This window comes from Barbatula barbatula (genome assembly GCF_947034865.1).
Source record: "Barbatula barbatula genome assembly, chromosome: 5".
NCBI lineage: Eukaryota > Metazoa > Chordata > Actinopteri > Cypriniformes > Nemacheilidae > Barbatula > Barbatula barbatula.
This window is the reverse complement of record NC_136769.1, coordinates 5,542,857-5,563,372: the sequence shown is the minus strand read 5'-3', so window position 1 is coordinate 5,563,372 and position 20,516 is coordinate 5,542,857. Positions and strand designations below refer to the sequence as shown.

The 20,516-nt window shown below is 40.1% G+C and overlaps 1 protein-coding gene across 4 annotated transcripts in view; it reads right to left on the bottom strand.

Moving 5' to 3' along the window:
* Positions 1-1,980: 1,980 nt before the first annotated feature.
* Positions 1,981-20,516, bottom strand: part of prkar1b (protein kinase, cAMP-dependent, regulatory, type I, beta) — a 38,361-nt gene continuing 19,825 nt past the window's right edge. For all 4 annotated transcript variants that reach the window (XM_079457635.1, XM_079457636.1, XM_079457638.1 and 1 more), the window contains 7 exons: positions 20,143-20,204; positions 17,872-17,918; positions 15,626-15,784; positions 12,683-12,743; positions 10,142-10,263; positions 5,738-5,819; positions 1,981-3,759 (listed from right to left, as the gene is read on the bottom strand). In XM_079457635.1, coding sequence (XP_079313761.1) covers positions 3,587-3,759; positions 5,738-5,819; positions 10,142-10,263; positions 12,683-12,743; positions 15,626-15,784; positions 17,872-17,918; positions 20,143-20,204 — 706 coding nt within the window. In that variant the 3' untranslated portion in view covers positions 1,981-3,586. The remainder of the gene's footprint in view (positions 3,760-5,737; positions 5,820-10,141; positions 10,264-12,682; positions 12,744-15,625; positions 15,785-17,871; positions 17,919-20,142; positions 20,205-20,516) is intronic.

The following is a 20,516-nucleotide window of genomic DNA, read 5'->3' as shown; positions in this document are numbered from 1 at the left end:
AGATGACACAATGCAATTAGTTTAGCAAAACCTATTTTAAGTGTGACAAATAAAATAAAGAGCAGATAAAATCCTCAAAGAAAGTGGCAATAGACCATTTCACAAAAGTGGTCCAGAAGCGCTTTCATTTATTTATTTTCGCAGCCTTTAATCACATTTAAAAATGTTCATTTACCATTTTGATTCAATTCTAAATGTTCTGTTGGTAGTATTTTGCTTTAATATTTGTAAAGTGTTAAAAAATTTAAACATGACACGTTATGTATTTCTTGCAAACTGGTCTATAAGCTGTTCTTCTGAAACTGATTAAAAAATGGCTATTATTAGTCACCCTTGTTTGTCACTTGGTTTTGCAATATCTAATCCATAAAGCATATTAAAAAGATGCTTTATGGATTTTCTTCATTTCCTGTAAAACAGATTATCTGGAAATCTGAGTTGAAGTGATGAAATACATTTACATTCAGGCATTTGGCAGACGCTTTTATGCAAAGCGACTTACATTGCATTATCCTATACATTTCACTATCTGCAATCCCCTGAGATCGAACACAACCACAACCTTGCGTTGTCAAATACAATAAAAAACTTTTTGGTGCATGTCTACATCATTAAAACTGGGAACACATTTCTATGAATCATCTAAAGTGCACAATGTCGTGTGTCATCATTACAGATCAATATTTACTATGTTCAGTTCCGTATTTAGTGACGGTAAATAATTTCATTGTTAATAGTGAAAGACCAGACACTGACATTAATTCACTGACCAAAACCTATTTATTCTGCTCAGTACACTTCGTATTTTTCAGAATTTTGTAAGACAGAATGGCCTAACTTCATATATAGTCAATGTTCTGTATGCAGCTGCTGTTTAACGGTTTCAGTTCTTGTTGAGTTTTAATCTGTCATCCGATTATGGCTTTTCCTGTTCCGCTTCCTCTTTTGAATCTTTGTGGAATTCCATTAATCAGACAAATTCTGATCTCCTGACCCGATCTGGTGCTCTCCTGGTTGACCTCCGCTCCTCCTTTCTTGCGAGTCCGATCGGTTCATTCACGTTTTCTCATTTGACCTGGAAGCACACATCACAGTCCGGCCCTTAACCCGAACGGGTCGGGATTAAACGGCAATAAATTTAGGCTCCATACAGTCAGGTTCACCGTCGTTCGGGCCGGAAAGATGACAAGCACACAGAACTTAAACGTGTTTCTTTAAAGACGGCTATCAAAGCATTCTTAAAGTAATGGCGGGGTTCAAATCTGTTAAATGATTCATGACAGGGTGGGGTGTAAAGGCGGGTCGGGGGCCTACAGAGACTCCGCGAGCAAATCTGATCCAAATCTTTGAAAAAAAAACAGAACAAAAAAAGAGAAGAACCGACAAAAACTTACAAGAAAAAATTGTATAATAAATATATGAACTAATAAGTAATTCGTTAAAAAATGTGTATTGGTAATCAATAAATGCGTCTATTCGTTTTTTTATTAATAATTGTTCGTCAATTACTTATCTATCTATTTTTTATTTTATTAAAAAGTATTAATACAAACCATCAGTCTACATATTTAAAGCACGGCTAGTCATACTTAAGTTGACCTATTTTTACAATTAAAAACCTTCATTTACAGCTTTTAAACATGTAAGAAATGAGTGGATCTTACTACAAAACAGAAACATTACCTGATCTTATTACAAAAGGTCAATAATTGGGTTTTAGAGCCTTTACATTGAAGCGTATTTTAAAAGGCTCGAGTGGTGCACTTCAGTACATTCCCTAGTTGATTTAGTGTTGTTAAGATCTGATGGAATGTGTCAAAGCCAAAAGCTGGAGTTTAATCTCACGGGCCTCCCCTTCCACTGACAATGCAAGCTGACATCTGACTGGCAGTGAGAGAGAGAGAGATCCGACAGCATGAATGATAAGGTGATCTAGAAGAGATCAAAGGCTCTTGCAGGAAAGACAAATAGACGCGTGAAAACAGCAGCAAAGCATTTAATGGTGTTCAGAAGCTTTTCTTTATTGAACTGAAAAGCAGAATGTGTGTAAGGGCTGGTGTGTGTGTTTCAAAACCCTGAAACAAAGCATGCACAATCTCTCCTCCCGAATGCATTCGGATAAACTCAAACGCGCTCATTTAAAACCACTAAATTGCAAAAAGCCCACCCTCTCCTTAAATGACAACAAACAAACAATGTCTCTAATCCTAGTGAACTACCATTCACAGCTCATGAGATTTTGAGACACAGCAGATGTCATTTTTCAGTTTACATTGAAGAATATATTTGTGACAGTACCTTCTCGAGAGTGTGAAGCGTGTCGTGTGTTTTAATAATACAACTGCAAAAGACTGCATTTTTTTAATTGAACTCGAAAAACACGTCGATCTGACACGGACATGAAAATCCCCCTAACCCACGGTTCTTTATTAAAACTCATCTCTTCAAATGTGAGAAAAACCCCTTCCCAATATTTCCAGCGTTAGAAGCATAATGTAGCCAAGATGCAAACATCACTACAGAAAAGCTAAATATGTATTTTCAGTAAACGGGTTAATCTCACAAAAACGTGTTTGACATGAAGAAAATAAAGCTTGTTTTGGGACTGAACTTTTGGATTTTTGTTCTGACAAACAGGCATTTTCCTTTACAGTAATAAATCATTTTCAAAATCAGTATAACAAATACTACCAGGATGTTTAAATACAGGATGATATCCTAGAATTTGGGGTAAAATGTGCAATGTCGTTTTTAAAATAATGAAACTCACAATAGTCCCAAAAATAGGCTTAAAGTGACTCAAAATCCAGAATGATGTCATAATTTGCTCAACCTCTTCTGCAGGACACATAAGAAGATATTTTGAAGAATGTGGTTAACTGGTTTTGTGTCCACTCAATGGAAGTGAATGGGTGAGTGCCGGCACTGTTCGGTTCCCAACTTCCCTTACATTTGTTTGTGTGTTCTGCAGAAGAAAGAACAGGTTTGAAATGCCAAGAGGTAAATTTAAGCAATAAAATAAAGTTTTTTCGGTTTCGTAAGATTCATCCTCACAGGGTCAGAGTAGTCAAATAAAACCCAAATTGACCCAAGCAGGGTTAAACAACAACATCACAGCTACAAAATACACGCCCCTCTGTGTAAACATAAGTCGTGCCTTCCATTATATCACCGCCATCTCCTCATCGTTTATTACAGTCTGCTGGATCTGAATGGCAAGTGTACGAAACGCATTTCTGGTCTGAGTGCATGCATCACATTTTGCAAAACATTTACACATGCCACGTCGATTTTCATTTCAGTCTGTTTGGGCACATCATTTCACTTTGTGACAGCATTGGTCGATTCAATCGCAAATAAAGGAAAAGGGAAGAGCACTTGTGCTTCTCGCAAATAATAATGGAATGCTTGGCTGCATAAAAGAACTTAAGTTCAATATCAACAGAACGTACCACATTCAGAGCAACTCTAATATAAGCGAACGATTTAAGTGAAACCGACGGATAACGCCGTAAACTGTTGCAGCCAGGCACCCGAGTCACCTGAAGGAGGTCTGTGACCTCACGACACGTGTCAGATGGTCGGGTTAGACTGTAAGAGATATGAAGCTGTTGTATCTCTGGATGTTTCTCTTGAGGATCTCGGAGCAGGGTCCGAGGACGCGCTCGAAACGTGGCCGGTCCAGCTTGACGCACTTGAGCGGACCCCTAGCCACAACCGTAGCCGCCCGGGGTCTGTTTAGCAGCAGGGCAATCTCCCCTAAAGAGGGAAAATAAACATGCAGGTTAGCTTGTTGCGTGGATACACGACCGACTCCGTTTAAAAAGACATCATGGAAAATGTCACATTCATCATACGGTATATTGAACCGAAGCTGGAAAAATGGTTCAGACGGCACTGAATGACATCAGGTCTGGGGTCTTTGTGTATGTCTGTATTAACATCATCAACACTTATCCAGTACTCGGCAACGTCACCCACCCTCGTGAAGAAAGGAGTGAACTTCAACAGTACGTGGAGGTTAGCCAATCATAACACAGGCCGTTTATATAGAAAGGCCTTAAAACTACAGTAGCCTGATTGATTCAAAGAGTCCAAAGAGCTGAAACCAGCCATGAATACATGAAAACCACTTTAAACGAAACGTTCGTAGATTGTGATGTGATTATCAGGTCGGTAATGAAATGTTCAACACTACCTTGCAGCACATTAATAAAACATTAAGGTAGATAAGAGGTAAGGTCAGCTTTCCTGTCCTTTATTTAATTCATAACATTACACAAAAGACTTTTAAAGGTGACGTAATGTGTTTTCAAAGGTAAAATATTTACTTCGTTCCCATGTTGAAGCTGTTTTGTTCTTAGTCATGTTATTGTGCAAGCACACCTCCTTTACCGTAGCCCAACTTACCACGTCAAGCTTACAAGCTTATAGTCCCCCAAACCATTAAAGACTGTGCCTCTAATGAAAGTTTATTTCTGTCGTCACCGATAGCCATGTGGATAGTGGGCCGACGTATAGCGCCATTGTTTTTTGCGGGCCAAGTTTGATGCTGCCTTCACGGGCTCTCAGAAATTCTATAATCCAAACCTGAAGTAACGTCTGGATTTAATAACATAAGAAGAATTTAGTAACATTAAAACATTCATATTACTAATGATTTAGTAGCATAACAAACATTACAAGTATCTGCTAACATTAAAAGAGCACAGTTCCATAAACTATTTCTGGGTTGAAGTGGGAATTATCAAATTTCCGAGAGCACTTGAAGAAAGCATGATTCCCGACTCGACAGTCCCAACTACCCAACGTTTTCCTGTGAGCTCTATTGTAAAGTCTCACTAAAAGCCCCTTACATATATGACGCAGCTTAAAACGAATATTATCGTTTGTTTAAGATGTAATGCGATACGTATTCACGATTTAAGGTTCAGAAACGCTGTATTTTCCACATACCTCTGAATGGCGAGATGTGCGAGGTTTGGCCAGTTGACCAGTGCGTAGTGAATGGTGCAAGCGCGTGACGGAAATGTAAAGCCTCTTACCATATTTGGAACATCGGGTTCCAAAGCAATTGTACTGAGAGTATACATTTGGGCGGTCGTAGTCAAATCACACCACGAACTGACGTAGATTTGTGGGGGTGTGGTTACACGAGGCGTTTCAGGCAGTTATGGGTGAGCATTCGCTTTTAGGTAGAATGCATCTTTTGTTGCGATACTTACATTTTGGCAATTTTACGTGTCTAATACATGCATGGACAACTTATAACACACCACGTATTCGCGCCGTACGACCCCTTTAAAAAACCGTGGGGGCGGAGCTATCTGTTTGATGAGCAATGACAGACGAGGACAATGTAAGTAAATTCCCATCCGAAAACGGTGATCCGTATTTACAATTCTGTGTGGCGGTGCAGAACTTACGCCGTCCAACAATCATCTCTGTGTATGCTAATAACATAAACACCAAGCTTGTACATTATACAGCTACAATGAGAAAAGCAGTAGCTCTCTATATAACGTAAATATTATTACAGTACAAACACCACGTAGCGTCAGAATCGTGTCTGTGGTGCAGCAGTCTAAACCACACAGAGTAAACAAGCACATAGATCTGCATTCTGCATGCTCCGCACATGACGGAGTGCCACCTGTTAGGGGGCGGCGCTTCCTGTCTGACTCTGATCTGTTCTGCTACCAGACTCGGGCTCGGCGCTCATCCTTCACATACTCACCAAAGTAGTCGGACGGACCCAGGCGGCCCACTTCGACGTATTCTTCATTATCAGACCTGCGCTGCAGAACGGACGCCGTGCCCTGAGAAGAGACGGAGAGAAAGAAAAACAGGTTTAATACACAAAGAGAAAGGAAAAGCATAGCTCCCGGTGTCGCAGAGTTCGAGACGTGTCAGAAAGATTAGTTTCAGAGAGATTCTTTGCTTTATATGCCTGCAGGTGTGCAGGATTTAGAGGATAACTCGACACACACACACAAACAGAACGACACACACACCTCGTTCTTACACCTGGGCCTGTCAGTGTTGAGATTTTTCAGCCTTTATCGGGTTTCACTGTGCGCGGCGCCTCAAAGTGCACTCCAAAACGCATTTAGAACGAAAAATAGGCAGACACACAATGTTTGGTCTCATTTGTCACATGAAGGACAAACACACAAGCATTTCCCACAATGCAGCAGTAAAAGACGACAAAAGCGGGGTCAGGACTGCGCAATTCATAGGCACCTTACAGTCGAACGACGTTTCAAAACAAACACAAACGGTAGTTAATCATTACAAACGTAGGAATGAAACCGTGCAAGAAAAGCAAGTCAAAAATAAGAGGAATAACATAAATATGAACCACAAATACCTGAGACAAAAAGTTTTAAAATCCGATTCTCATCGGAAAGCAAGAACTCATTCCTAACAAGCATGTCCTGTTCTCCACAGATCTTCATTACTCTCTCCAGATTGTGAGTAAACTAGTATCTTGTGAGCAGATGTGGGGTTGTCAGTAGGTCAAGATGTCACGAAAAGGGCTTTTAGGGCTCTTCGTGTCAACGGCGTCATCTTGCGCTGTATGTCAGATTTCAGAGATTCCCTGAATGCGAATGAAACTAAGCATCTTATATAAAGCCCTGGAAGAGCTTTTCGAAGGTTCATTTGATCAACATTTCTGTGGTCATGGTCCGGTGTCTGTTGGATTTCAACATAATCAAACCTCAAGAGTGACAAAGTCGTCCAACAGCGCAATGTGAAAGACTGACAGCATGACAAGACACATGAAAACTGTGATATAAATGTCTTAAGTCAATAACACATCACGGTTCAGTGTGTATGTCTGTATCTCACTTGTAGTTATGCTGGATCTCATTGGAGCTTTCAACACACAGTTGACCCTATTGACCTGAACATCTTAGTCGGAAAATTTAAGTAAAGTATGAAAATCACAGGTCAAGCGTCCATTGTTGGAAACACAGTTACACTTAGTGATTAGTGACCAAACAGTCCTTGGGTGAAAGAATGAAAGAATTCGTATTTTTGGGTGAACTGTCCCTTTAAGTCTTCTTGTCAACTCCTACAGACTTGAATGATCCTCAAATCACGTAGTTTGCGAAGAAGACGTGAGCTGTTTGTTTTAATCAACTGGCGCTTTGTCTTCTCCAGCCGTTCTGTTATCGCCTCCATGTACAGTCAGAACATCTGCTGATGGAGGAGCGTGACGTTACAGAGCCCCACAGCTGTGGCACCGCCTCTCCGTCAATACTTAAGGATCGTATGCGCTGCCAATATTTCAGAAAAAAACATTCCTGTTCAGTCAAGCAAATCTAAGGTAACTTTGAGCATACAGGTCACCACTGTAACCCACGCCAACAAGCTGCATCGGGCACACGGCGAGGGTTTGGTGCACTTCGCGTGCTCATTTCTCCGATCCGGCATTGATGTGTTTTGTACGCCATAGTCAGAACTTTCTTTATCCTTATGACTTCTCTGCAACGCTCTGTCACGCCACTCCAAACTCCTTACAAACAACAAAACACTGAACTATATGCATACAAGATTTTTACATTTTCTAAACTTAGCCACACAATGATAGGGTGGTCTTGGTATAGTGGTTACTTACTGGCCAAAGTCAAAGGGGCCGCCCATAAGCCCCTACGAAATTCTGGTGTTGGGAACATCCCTCTTTTTTCAACCATTTATCCTCAGGTGAAAAACAGGTTTGTATGCTAAAGCTAACAACACAGCACATGATTTTGATGCGATGCAAGATAAGTTATGCACCCGAGGTCTGATGAAAACCACAGCAGCACACTCAACAAACAATATAATAAAGAATTGAATGTGGAAAAGACCCTTGCAACAAGTTGCATTTTTATTGTTCCAGGCGTTTCTTCATCTCGTACCGATCCTGATGTGCAATCGCTGCCTGTAGTCATGCAATACATAATAACGGATCCTACCGTTTCTACCTTCTTTTCTCTTCTCTTAGGTTACGTTTTGGGTTTTTAATGTTTCGGTCTGAGCCGAGTGGATCGGTGTTATTATACGGATATGTAGGACATTGGCTGGGGACGTGTTCTCAAGAAGCATGACATCATGGGGATGCCCCGAGGCTGTTGGTTTTACATTAGTAGCAAATTGAAAGTCGCTTGATGGGCGGCAAATAGTTTCAGCCTCTGTGGAAAAGCCTGTTTATCATAGATTCAATAAAACCGCTGGGGGGAGGAAACACAAACACTCAAATGTAAACTAATTGATTTGTTCGACATGCTGTAGAGCAGAGCTATTTGAGTCCGGTCCTGGAGGGCTGATATCCTGCCGAGTTTCCTTCAAACCCCAAACGTCCTCGCTTTCAAGCAGTCCTGAAGATTTTGATTAGCTTGTTCAGGTGTGTTTGATTTGGGTTGTAGCTAAACACTGCAGGCTAGTGGCCCTCACCGGAGTCACTACAGATCTCTCACTGGTCCTGAATCAGAACGCAGGTGTCCACGTAACATACAAGCCCATGACCGTCACATTGACCACAAGCCATGTTACATTAAGATGACGGAATATTATACGTTGTGAAAGCACAGATCTGTCATAATAAACATACTATGGGATTTGAGTGGGATCTGAATGGGACAGTGACACACAGACACACTCATCTTCCCTCTCAAGCCTGTGTGTCATTGTGTCTATACTCTGGTTCCCTCGCTCGGGTCTGGAGTCTGGACCTGACCCTGTGTGAAAGTCTGAAGCTCACATTCCATCCCTGAACCGTTGGCGCTCCGTTCTGGGAATCAGGCAGAGGGAGGAAGAGAGAGAGAGACAAACGAGCAGCGAGACAGGACGATGTCTCATGCACAAGTCTTCTTCATTTATTTACATCTGTCTCTCTGACCTGCTCCCGCTCGACCCGCAGAAACAGAAGCTAGAAATGCAAACTGGGCTGAGATGAATAGGATACAAACAAACCAAATAAGAGAGAACGAAACCGATCAAATTCAAAACTACAGATGCGGTTTCTGGGTTATACTGTATCTAAAATACTGGGTAGAACAAAATATAAAAGCACAACTGAATAAACTAGGTAAACAGGAGAACAGAATAGATCTGAACAATTTCAACAAAATAGAAAATAGAACAAAAAGAAGAAAAAAGTAGAAAAGAATAGAACAGAATAAAACAAACAATGGAAAAGAACAGAACACAAAAGAATAGAACGAATAATATGATAATTCTTCGGACTCTATGACAATTTTCATCTTTCTGTACAAATGTGATGAAGTTAAAAAACACACACACTTAGAGACGTCAGCAGGTTTCCTGAACTGTCTGTTAGCCTCGCACGATTCTAACACCGGCCTTCTTTCCAATGTTGTCCAAATATCATCTGACCTTCCAGCTACTGATGCTCTAAATTTACTTGGGTCATAAATCCTAGATTTATAATTTTCCCCAAAGGAACAATTCATTCAAAGGCCTTTTCCAAACGGACATACTTGCGAGGTTACCCAAGTGTCTTTCCTCTCAAAGCTGTAGTAAATTTGTAGAACGGTGCTCGAATTCAATAGTGAAGAAGTATAAGATTTCATAAAAGTTTGGACTGGCTTTAGAATAACCTTCTTATTATTAATGATTTTTTTTCTTTGCTACCAACAGGTCACCAAGAGTCTGGAACAAGTCACCATGCATCACTTTGTGACAGGGCAGAATGAGTTACATGCCAAAGATCGAAAGTGATGGACAGAGTTTCTAAACCCAAGTATGAGTGATATTAGTTTGCAAACATCACTAGTGGGCAACCAAGAGGCAGGTGGATGGAGAGCATCATGAGAGCAATGGTTGGGAAGAAGGGAAGCCAAATGAAGAGGTAGAGCACTTCAAGAGAGAGAAGAGAAGGTGACTAAGAGGGGTTCTGAACTCCTAAATGTGTTTTATTTTTATTGACAGCAGCAAGAAAGTCAACTGAACGCTATGTGTATGCGTACCTAGAAGGTATCGGGCCCAAACCCCCTGCGAGTAAACACAAACTGTCTGTGAAACTTTGTCCATCTCTCTGAGGAACATCTTGAGGAACCAAGGAGATTCATTCTCCTCTTTACAGCCCTCAAAAGACAGATACAGAGAGGGAACAAAGATTTTCTGTCCACACCTCTGTTATAATGAAGAAGTCATCTCCAGGATCTCCCTGAACGACGATCTTCTCTCCGTCATCAGACTGCACAGGCTCCAGGGCATCAGCCACCGTCAACCTCTCCCACTTATCGAGAGATTCTACAGGAGAAAAAGATGAACGATAAAGAAGATCAAGACCCAGAAACCCTTAAAATCTGAAATCAATGATACCACAAAAATACTGCCATGCTTGAAAGCAGGAACTGAAAAGTACAACGAGGAAGCAATCTGTGCAAACAATATCAGTCGAAAGAAAATCCTCAACATTAACCGCATCTTCTGAAGCCATGAGAAATAAACCGCCAAAGCCATCATTCAAAACCCGTCACATTCCTGAGACCATTCCCACCTTCCAGCATCCATCACCGGGCGTACCACCCACAAACACGACCGCGCTAGAACCCTGCGCCGCCGCTTCATTCTCTACAGCTGTAAATAATAATGACGACCTCCACAGGGACTCGACTGTTTATTCCGTCTGTCTATCTTCATTTCACTTAGAAAGCATTTCCCATCATCTCATCGCGTTACAATGCAGGACGGCACAATACAGTAGTCGATGATCAGACGTTACAATAATGTTAACCGTTCAATAGTTGAAGAGAGACGGTGTGTATGCGTGGTTTCGGTGTGTGTATGTGTGTGTGTGTTGGGGCCGGCCTGTCTGCATGCTCCAGACTAATGGTCACTTTATCAGGCTGGCTAAGACATCCTCACGCCCGGGCAGACGTCCACCTGCTTCAGTCGTAACACGAGCCCGCCAGCCAGAAAAAAAATCAACATGTGTCTATGTTAACACATTCCTCTGTCGGGATATATTGTAATGTAACAATGTAACATGTCAGTTAATATGCAAGTATGACTCAAGTATTTGTTCGAAGCTTTTAAGCGCACACCAAGCACTCTTATTTTGTAAAGAAGTCACAAAACGGACAAAAACACAATAAAGAAATGAAGCATGTGTCTGGCATCTGCTAACTAGCACACAAACAATGTGAAAATTTGACTGTACCTTGCTTTGTTAATAAAGTTTTATATGTTCAAAACAAATTGGGGTAAATGTACACGGGATGATGACGTACTTCCGCTAAAATCTCAGCCGGCTAGGTCACTTCTGCTCTCATAGCACTAATGGAATTTCCACCAAGTGATAATGATGTGTTGAACCGACAGCACTACGCGTGAGCATTGTTAAGTGCCTCTCTGATCCTTCCTCTAGTAAGCGCAAAAGTTCACTTAGCTTTTTTACATATTTGTACCTTGAAACGAAAAGCCTGAAGTGCTTCTCCTTTTTGGTTGTCTACGTATGGCGAAGTGTTTTAATTATTAGACTCGTGTCGTTGATCGTAATCCTATGTGCATACTGAAGTGAAATGCCATTTTTCCCTATGGCGCCGGATGTAGCGACCTGGCTGAAATTTTAGCGGAAGTACGTCATCGACCCGTATGCATATACCCCATTATTTTAATAAAGTACAGTGCAAGTAAGCACACATTAACATATAAATCTAAATGCAACTCGACACAAAAGACATAAAAACTATTAAAATAATCATATATATATATATTATAATTAAAATAGGGGTGTCTATTTTAATGCATCCAGAATAAAACACGTATTCATCTTTATATTTCGTATTTTTCTACATATGCATGTATGTTTTTGTGTTTCTAAATAAGCAATTATTATGCACAGAACTTATATTATGTAAATACAAACTTTTATTCTGGATGCGATTAATCGCTTGAAAGCCATATATAAAAATATTAATTACATAATAAAAATATATTAATATTATTAACCTAACTGAAACATACGATTATTATTATGAATAAACTATTACCATATTGATAAATATTAAGATTATTGTGAAATATTAAAATAACATTAGTTAACATTTCTTTTTCAAAAGACAAGAATGTTCATTTTAGCATCTTTTATATTCTTCCTAACGTGTAATTCTGCAACATATCTGGTTTATCCTATAAAAATACGACTCCAACCGATTTCCCTGCAATCGCTAAATCTAAGGCAAACAAAAACATGCCCCCCCAACGCGAGAAGATGAGCAAAGAAAAGATGTTTGAGGAGCGAGAGAGGCGGCCGTTTGAAGACAGGCCGTGACAGGGCTGTGAAACGGAGAGAATACAGAGAGAAAGAAAAACAGAGGAAACCGAGAGGAGGAGTGTGTTTGTTCAGGCATTTAATAACCCCATTTAGAGCGACGAGTGACCTCCGGGTGCTGAAGGACGAGGGGTCACTGCCGAACTGACCATCTTAATGTTCCTCTCTCGCTCCTCTTTGTCTCTCTCACCAAACAAAAATGTTGGAATGTAAGCCAGGGTTGAATTGGCACTGCGTACCACAGCGGTGTCTGTCAATCAAGAGCCGTGCTATTAGAAATAAGGGCTCTTCGCCATCGTAAGGTTAAGATTTAGGTTGGGTAAAAGCTTGGTCCACCTAACTGTCGAATGCGTTTTTGCAAGATGAATTATTTGAAAAACATACATCACTTACCAAGTATGGACACTTTACTCAGAAATTCTTCATACATCTTCCTCTTCCTCAATGTGCTTCCCTAAAAAAACATTGAAGAACAGTTAGAAGACACATAAAGGATATGTTCCAGATGGTAATCTTAAAACAAACCTTTCAAAACTACAATAAAGAAACATGCACATGTTCCTCAAACATGTTGGCGAGAAAATAAACTAAAGGAAATCTTTGGCTTCCTTTGTTGCAAATCTCTGCTGCTTAAGGTGTTTTCTAGGGTCTTTTTTGGTGGTTACTAGGTTGTTGCTCATGACATATTTGGAAGAAGCATCTAAGACAAAGCGACCAGATCTACTTAAACTTCCAATCTCGGACCTGGAAAACTTTGAACACTCGAATCTAAGACGACAGATTGTATCCGTACGTTTTCGTCCATTGGCTGGCGGTGAAGACCTTCTCTCTTTCGAGGTCAGTGACCCCTCCACCCCTGGTGTTTTAGAAGAAGATACAAAAACATCTGAACATCTAAGCTCTCCTTAAGTGAGGTATGACATCATGATCTACAGCGTTCCGGCAAGTGTTGGTCAGGCTTAATGGATTAGTTCAGCCACATTTCCCAAATAAACAGAATAGACTTTCTGTAAAGACAGACACGATGAAGCTTGAGTAAGTGTCTGAGGAGATTTCTTTACTAGACCCAAGAAAGAAAGACGATGCCTGTAACATGTGAACTAATGCACTTCTGGGAAAGAAACTCGAGATCATATTCTCAACAGTTCTGGTGCATATATAGCGGTGGACAAAAATCATTTACAACCGTAAAAATTATTTACAGTTTTTTCTGAATTTACTATTTATAGGTACGTGCTTCCGTAAGACGGACATTTTTCAAATAACTAACAAAATACAGTATTTTACTTGCAAGTTTTTCTAGGTGTATTGTGGTCATTTCAATCCAGTGTTTGTTGAATTTCAACAAAATCCAAATCAACCTCAGGAGTGACAAAATCATCCAACAGCGAAGTGAAAGACACATGAAAACTGTGATAAAAATCCAGGTTTTAACAAATATTTATATATAACTGTTCTATTCCTTGAAGTGAATATAAACTTGCTTTCTTTACAGTATTCAAGGTCTGAAAAATACAGAGCATCCTTTCTGTTATTTTGACCCGTTTCTCCAGTTTTCATTTTCTGCAAATGAATGCAAACAATATATAATATATTATTATCCCTAAACGCATACCTATAAATAATATGAAGTCCTAGAAAAATAGAAAAGTATTGAAAACACATATTACTTGTCTAATTCATACAGCCGCGTTAAAAAACTAAGAGACCATTTCAAAATGATTATCAGTTTTACTATGAATGTGCACGTGTTTTATAGCTATAGATCTTTTGACAATAAAACAGAAAACATTTATTATTTATCATAAACCAAGATGGTTGTGTCTTTCAAACATACGCAGATTCTTTCAGACACAGAGACTATGACGCATACTCTACACCGCTCAGTTTTTAACAAACATCCCTATGAATCTCTGACATCTCGAATTGACTACAACCACACACACACACACACACACACACAAATCATTCATTGGTTGAATTAATAGCAGCTCAGAATAGCTGAATTGGGACAGCATGTCTCCCGTCCCACTGAACTGTGTGTTTGCATAAAAGAAGACAGCACTAACAGAAAAGAAAGAGACGGTCTGACAGAAATCTAAATTCAACTCCTGTGAGGAGAACAGTTTCCACGGAGGCTTGTGGGGCATTAGAAATATTCATTTACTCATTCCCACAACACACACCCACACACTCGACAAACACTAAAACTGCTGGTACTGCTGCGGATGGAGTTCTCCATTCAGATTAAGCTTCTGAGCGAGACAGTAAGTATTTAGTTAAAGAATACCAAGGGGTGGAAAGTTTAGTTAAGCTAAAGAATGCCAGCAGCACAATGGTAAAGAGTTTCAACCTGAAACCATCCAAAGGAAGCAGCGGAGAAATTTTAAAGGAATCCTGCCGTCATTTACTCACCTACATGACTCAAATACAAGAAATATCAACGTTATGTTTTATGAAGAGCTTCCGAACCTATGTGTGTAACGTTTCTTGTTTCTCTAAAGGACGTTTAAAGTCCCAGTGAAATTTGAAATGACAATTCTTATTTTTTCATGAAATATTGCAGTGTTTATAGTAAATAGTTTATCAACGTGGGTCATTTTCTTTTTAAAATTTGTGTAGCCTCATAGTCTTCAGTTAAAGCGTAACATGCGCTTCCGCCCTGATAATACTATCCATCTCAAATGATGTAAGTTAAACAATGTGGCCGGCGCATCTGTCAACTCCTCCCCTTCGACTGTCAGTCTGCTGCCAGTTTCATTTAAAAACGCAACAGCTATTTTTATACATCCAATCAATTTGCAGTGAAAAACGCAAGACACGCCCACAAATGTTCTCCTTTGAAAACGTTCCGTTGGAATATGGAAGTAAAGACAATCGCAACGTCCGGTTCACGGCGGCTATGATCTCTACACGATAATTTAATCATATTACATTTTATTTATATATAAGAAAACACAAGATGACATCATGAAATGTGCACACATTGATTGTAACAGAATGCATGACATCATATGGAATGTTCAGGGCTCTCATTGCTTAAATCAGATGCCAATGAGAACATTAATAAGCTGCCTGCAACATCTGTAGCATTTGATACTAAAAAAGCACTTAGACCCAATCGATGAGTATACTGTAAGTGATAAACCACAGAAAAAAGCTCGGCGCAAATTGAATTGCGTAGAGCTGCGTAAAATGTTGGTTATCTGCATGTTCGACATTCGCAAATATGCACCTCGCTGCAGAGAACGGCACTTCCTCGACACACATGTTACAGACAGTGTGTGTACTGTACATGACAGCGAAGATTACAGAAAGAGTGTTATGTGTTCATACCATGAGGATGCGTCGATAGCTGTCTCTGTCTATACCCCACAGCTTCAGGTCAGTCTTGGCTTTAACGGTAGCAGCTCGTGGAGTCCCGTAGATCAGAGCCAACTCTCCGAAACTGCCTCCCTCTCCGATACTGGTCACCCATTCTCCATTTACATACACCTGAGGAGACGGTGGCAACTGAGAGTCTATTTCAACAATACATTTGATTGAATTGTACGATTTTGACATTCTGCTATCTTTAAGAATGGCTGGATCTCTTCTTTCATATAAAGGACAGTCAAGGGCATTCACAGTGAAACAGGTGCACAGATAGCACACCGCTCCGTGCTTCTATCTTCCCAACCCGCTTGGATCTTCTAAAGTGTCTTAAGAGGAATTAGATAACACGTCCACCTTGAGATACACTGGCATGACCATCAGAAGCTAATGAAGACCAAGAACATCTCGCACTCGCTCATGTCCACACACACACAAAGGGCCCTTTCTCCTTTTGCACTGGGCCTCATTCGGTTACACCTGTTGACACACAATCCACTTGTTGATTTTATAAAGGAAGATAAAAAACGCTAACGTGAGGTATAGAAATAAACACTCATCCACTGTCCTGCCCGGGCAAGGCGCTCCGCCAGCCGTATGAGGCACATTCCTTGGGTATCTTTGCTCTTCAGACCGGCCCATGGAACAGGTTCAGGTCACGGCCTCATCAGTGGAACAGAGAGAAAAAACCCAGAGGCTGCCAGAGGACTGACGGTACGAGCAGGTGAGATGATCGTGATTTTCAATATACAATATACCTTGTGTCCTAGAGTCCGCCATTTCATACGTTTATACAATACAGATCCTGTATTGAACTACGTATGTTTTTTAGATGATGATTTCAAAAAGTAAACATTGACGTGATTTATACTTCCTGCTGATAAGACACATATTTTGCATCTATCTGACAGCACTAGCGTGGCTTATGATTAGCCATGCGAGACGCAGCATGTTCTCAGGTGTTCTGCTGGTCTCAGCGTGCTGGCCTCGACCCAAGAGCTCGATACACAGCAATCTGATGTGGCACTCACTCGACACAACCTCAACGCTCATCCAGAGCACAGGAGAAACATTGCAATTTTGGTGCAAAAATCCTCGGCTAACATAAGTAAACTTATAACCGTAGGCCTCTAGAGAGAGAAGTAACCGTGGGTCCATGAGGAAAATATATTGAATATATTAAAATCTGAACAAAACGTATTTCACTGCTGTCCTTCGGACACCATATTTTATAATTTAGCCATAAATCATCATGGTCGGTAACCCATTGAGTTTAGCAAATATCTTACCAAAAGGAAGTGTTAAAAAGTGCTTGTCGACACGATATTGTATTATTGTATCATTTGAAAAGTAAACTGTTTGTTCCCTTGCCGGATAAACAACAAAATTGGACATCCAAGGTTTTGGAAGGACAGCAACGATATGCACTTTCACAATGAAAAGCTATTTTCTGTTTAAAACAAAACTGCGATATCCTTCTCATGAACTCTATCTGTGTCATCTTTGCGGAAGTAAAACAATACAAACAGTTAGTGTTTCTGATTATTTCTACTGTTAAGACCGTCCAAGGAGGATACGATTTTAATCATATACAGTATGCCCGCACCACTTATATAAACACCTACATAAACACTTCATTCACTCGATAAATGTCCCAACGTTTAAAAAGATTTGATCACAATTGAATAATAATAAAAATGAGATCACCACCGTATATGAAAGGTCATACCTGTATACCGTTTCCCAGTCTGACCGCGCTATGAAAATCTCATCACAAAAATTGACAAATTATTAAAATATTGGATGTTGGACATTCCGTGAGCCTGCAGACTGTAGTGTACATTGTGAGTTCATTCATGTTTTGCTCAAATGTGATATCAACAAACGGCTAATAACAGCTCTTAATAATATCCTCCATTGAAATGAGAGGAGGCTTTGACTCAGAAACAGTATTCCTTACGTCATGACATAACAAGCGGATGGGTTGTCACAGAGATATGCTCACAATTTAAAGATGATATTGCTTTTGAGGCGAAATAGAACCCTGGCAGGTCTCGCTCGGTACAGCCCATAACACTTGCAAAACATCAGCGCAGGGAATGCAAATAATTCTGCAGGGTCAGGCCAAAATAAAGGAAGATTCATTCAGATCAGCTACATTTTGTCTAAAAACAGACAAAATATAAACAAATAGTAAACACTGAACTCACATCAACTTCTCCTTGGTCAATAACATAGAAGTTATCTCCTTCGTCACCTGATAGAGAGAAAGAGACAATAATGAGTTTAGTTCAATGAATCAACTTCCGCACCAAAACCATATAAAAACCCTTAAATCTCTTTGGTTTATTTGCCTTAAAATGTGTAAAGGATAATTTCACATAGTACATTCTTGTCAGTCATCACAAGTGATCAACCTGTTTTTCCATAAAAACAAACGTGACATCATAACCGAATTATAAAGTCAATGGGGTGGTTTCTCGTAAAGGGCTTACGAGTCCTAAACCGACTTTTGGAAATGAAAACAAAGTTTTTTTTGTGAGGCATGTTTGTAAAAACTACTTAAATGTTCTTATTCAACTGAAGCCAAATCCTGGCTTAATCTAATCTCTGTCCAACCAACACAATGTAATACCAAATATAATCTGATATAATACCACTAAATCGACCAAAAGCAAACAAAAATATCCCAAAACAAAACAATGTGTTCGAAAGGCTAATTTAATCAGATTCTTCTGCTTAGTCAATAACTAGTTCGCCACAACCCAACAATATATCATAAAAATACATTTAATAGGAACAGAACATTCTTCTCTTTCCCAGATTCAATCTCTTTCAATCTATTTCCCAAGAACGCACACATAAATGAAAGATAAAAGATGGCACACCACTTTAAACCCCTCAGCACCTCCCAGAGCGATGCCATCTAAATGATTCCCAGACTTCATCTTCTCCAGCCCATTTGAGAGTTTAATGGACGGTTGGGCGTGCCAAAATCCACAAGCTCTGATTTCCAAGTCAAAGGCTTCTGCATCGAGCGTTTCTGTAGGTTCACAGGGGTCTTTGATGTCGACGTTGGTGTTTGGGATTCTGGTAGCAAGTCTGTGTGTTTGTGTGTGTGCTTAAGAGTTAAAAGAGTCTGTGATCCGTGCTTTAGCGAGTTCACGCGGGTTCACGAGGCTAATTAACGCCCGACGCACCGAGCGCTCGTAAATCACACACGCAATTTATCTTAACACACTCACTGGCCGCTAGTGCCCTCTCTCACTCGCCGTGTCTCTCTCTTTCAAGCCATTCAGCTCATTTTTCTTCGTATTGTTCCTGTCTTCCTGTCTTTTATCACCTCTGCTCTGAAGTTTCTGTTTTTTGGCCAACCGATCCTTGAGTCACGGAGTGCAGTCAAATATTTGACGAGAACAAAACGCGCACGTACGCGCTCGCGCACACACTTTGTGCATTCCTGGTCTTACTTTTATGGGCAATCTGCCCGTGTTAGATAAATGCATCCAAACTCTGTCTCAAGAATTGCCTTGCACAGAGAACGTATATATGGCGTGCATGTTAGCCGCTTTCTATAGACCAGGGGTTTTTCAAACTTTAAGATGTGAGGGACCCCCAAATATGAGGAATCTTTTGTGAGGACTATCCCTATATCTTTTTGTTTGTGGGATATGGTAAAGACAACATATTACATTATTTGCTCAAATTACATTTTTGATGGATGTTTCAATCTGAAAATGTTCGACTCTTATGTATTTATACTGCAGCAGTTTTCATAACATCTTTGCAAAGACTACTTTACCAAACCCACGGAGTGAAATAAAGGGAACTGTACTGAGAAAAACTCACTAATACAAAATCATTCTTAAAAGTATGCATGGAGCAAGGAGATATTAACACTTGTACATATGAACACTTGTTCTTGTAATGTTCAGAAGACTTTTAACATTTTTGTTGTGTCTTGTTACTTCTTAAAGATTTCCTCAGAGGTCCCTGGGGGCCCCCAGACCCCAAACGTCCGCATCTCGCACTTACTTTTTAAAGAGCAACACTCATCTCCCACCTTTACTTCTTGCACTAACTGGAGTTGCAGTTGTGTTTGCAAAGTTAGTATCACCAAAACCGTGTAATGATATTGGTACAACGTGGCTGCTTTTGTTCTTTTATTTTCTATAATTTTTGTAGCCTAAAGTCTAACTTTAAGCTAACGTGAGGATTAGGTTTAAGGGTATACCTAAACCTTAATATCAGTAGCCTGGTATGAAACAATGGAAGGTTTTGAGTCAAAATTGTACGTGGCTACAATTCATTTGGGGACATTTTTTCCTCCAAAAATGATCTACTATAAACCTAGCAATACATTTATTTTCAATACATTTGGAATGTCTTCACCTGTCCCACTACACGTTTTAATATTTCAGTCTGTTAAGGTAGGTCTTCATTCGTTTTACTCATTCATACATCAAACTCATAGTTTTCACCTTGTTGGATGACCGTCTCCCCAGCGATGTGTGTGACCGGGAACATGGCGTCAAATATATCACTGTGAAAAAGAGAAACACATCAGATAAATAAAACTCAGATTTGTCAGGCATATAAAACAAAAAAATCCACTTCAAGACTATCATCAATGTCAACTTTATGGCTGTTGCCAAGAACATGCTGTTCCCATGGAGACCAAAGCCTCATGACCCAGTCAATGCTACTGTATCGCACGCTTCCAGTCATGTAAGCAGTCTGCACTGTATGCACAGGACCGAGTGTCCGTGCCACATGCAGCTGATCATACGGGAGTCAAATATTGCGTTCTTTACGAGACACACACCCTTAAAGTGACACAACTGTGCCCGTGAAA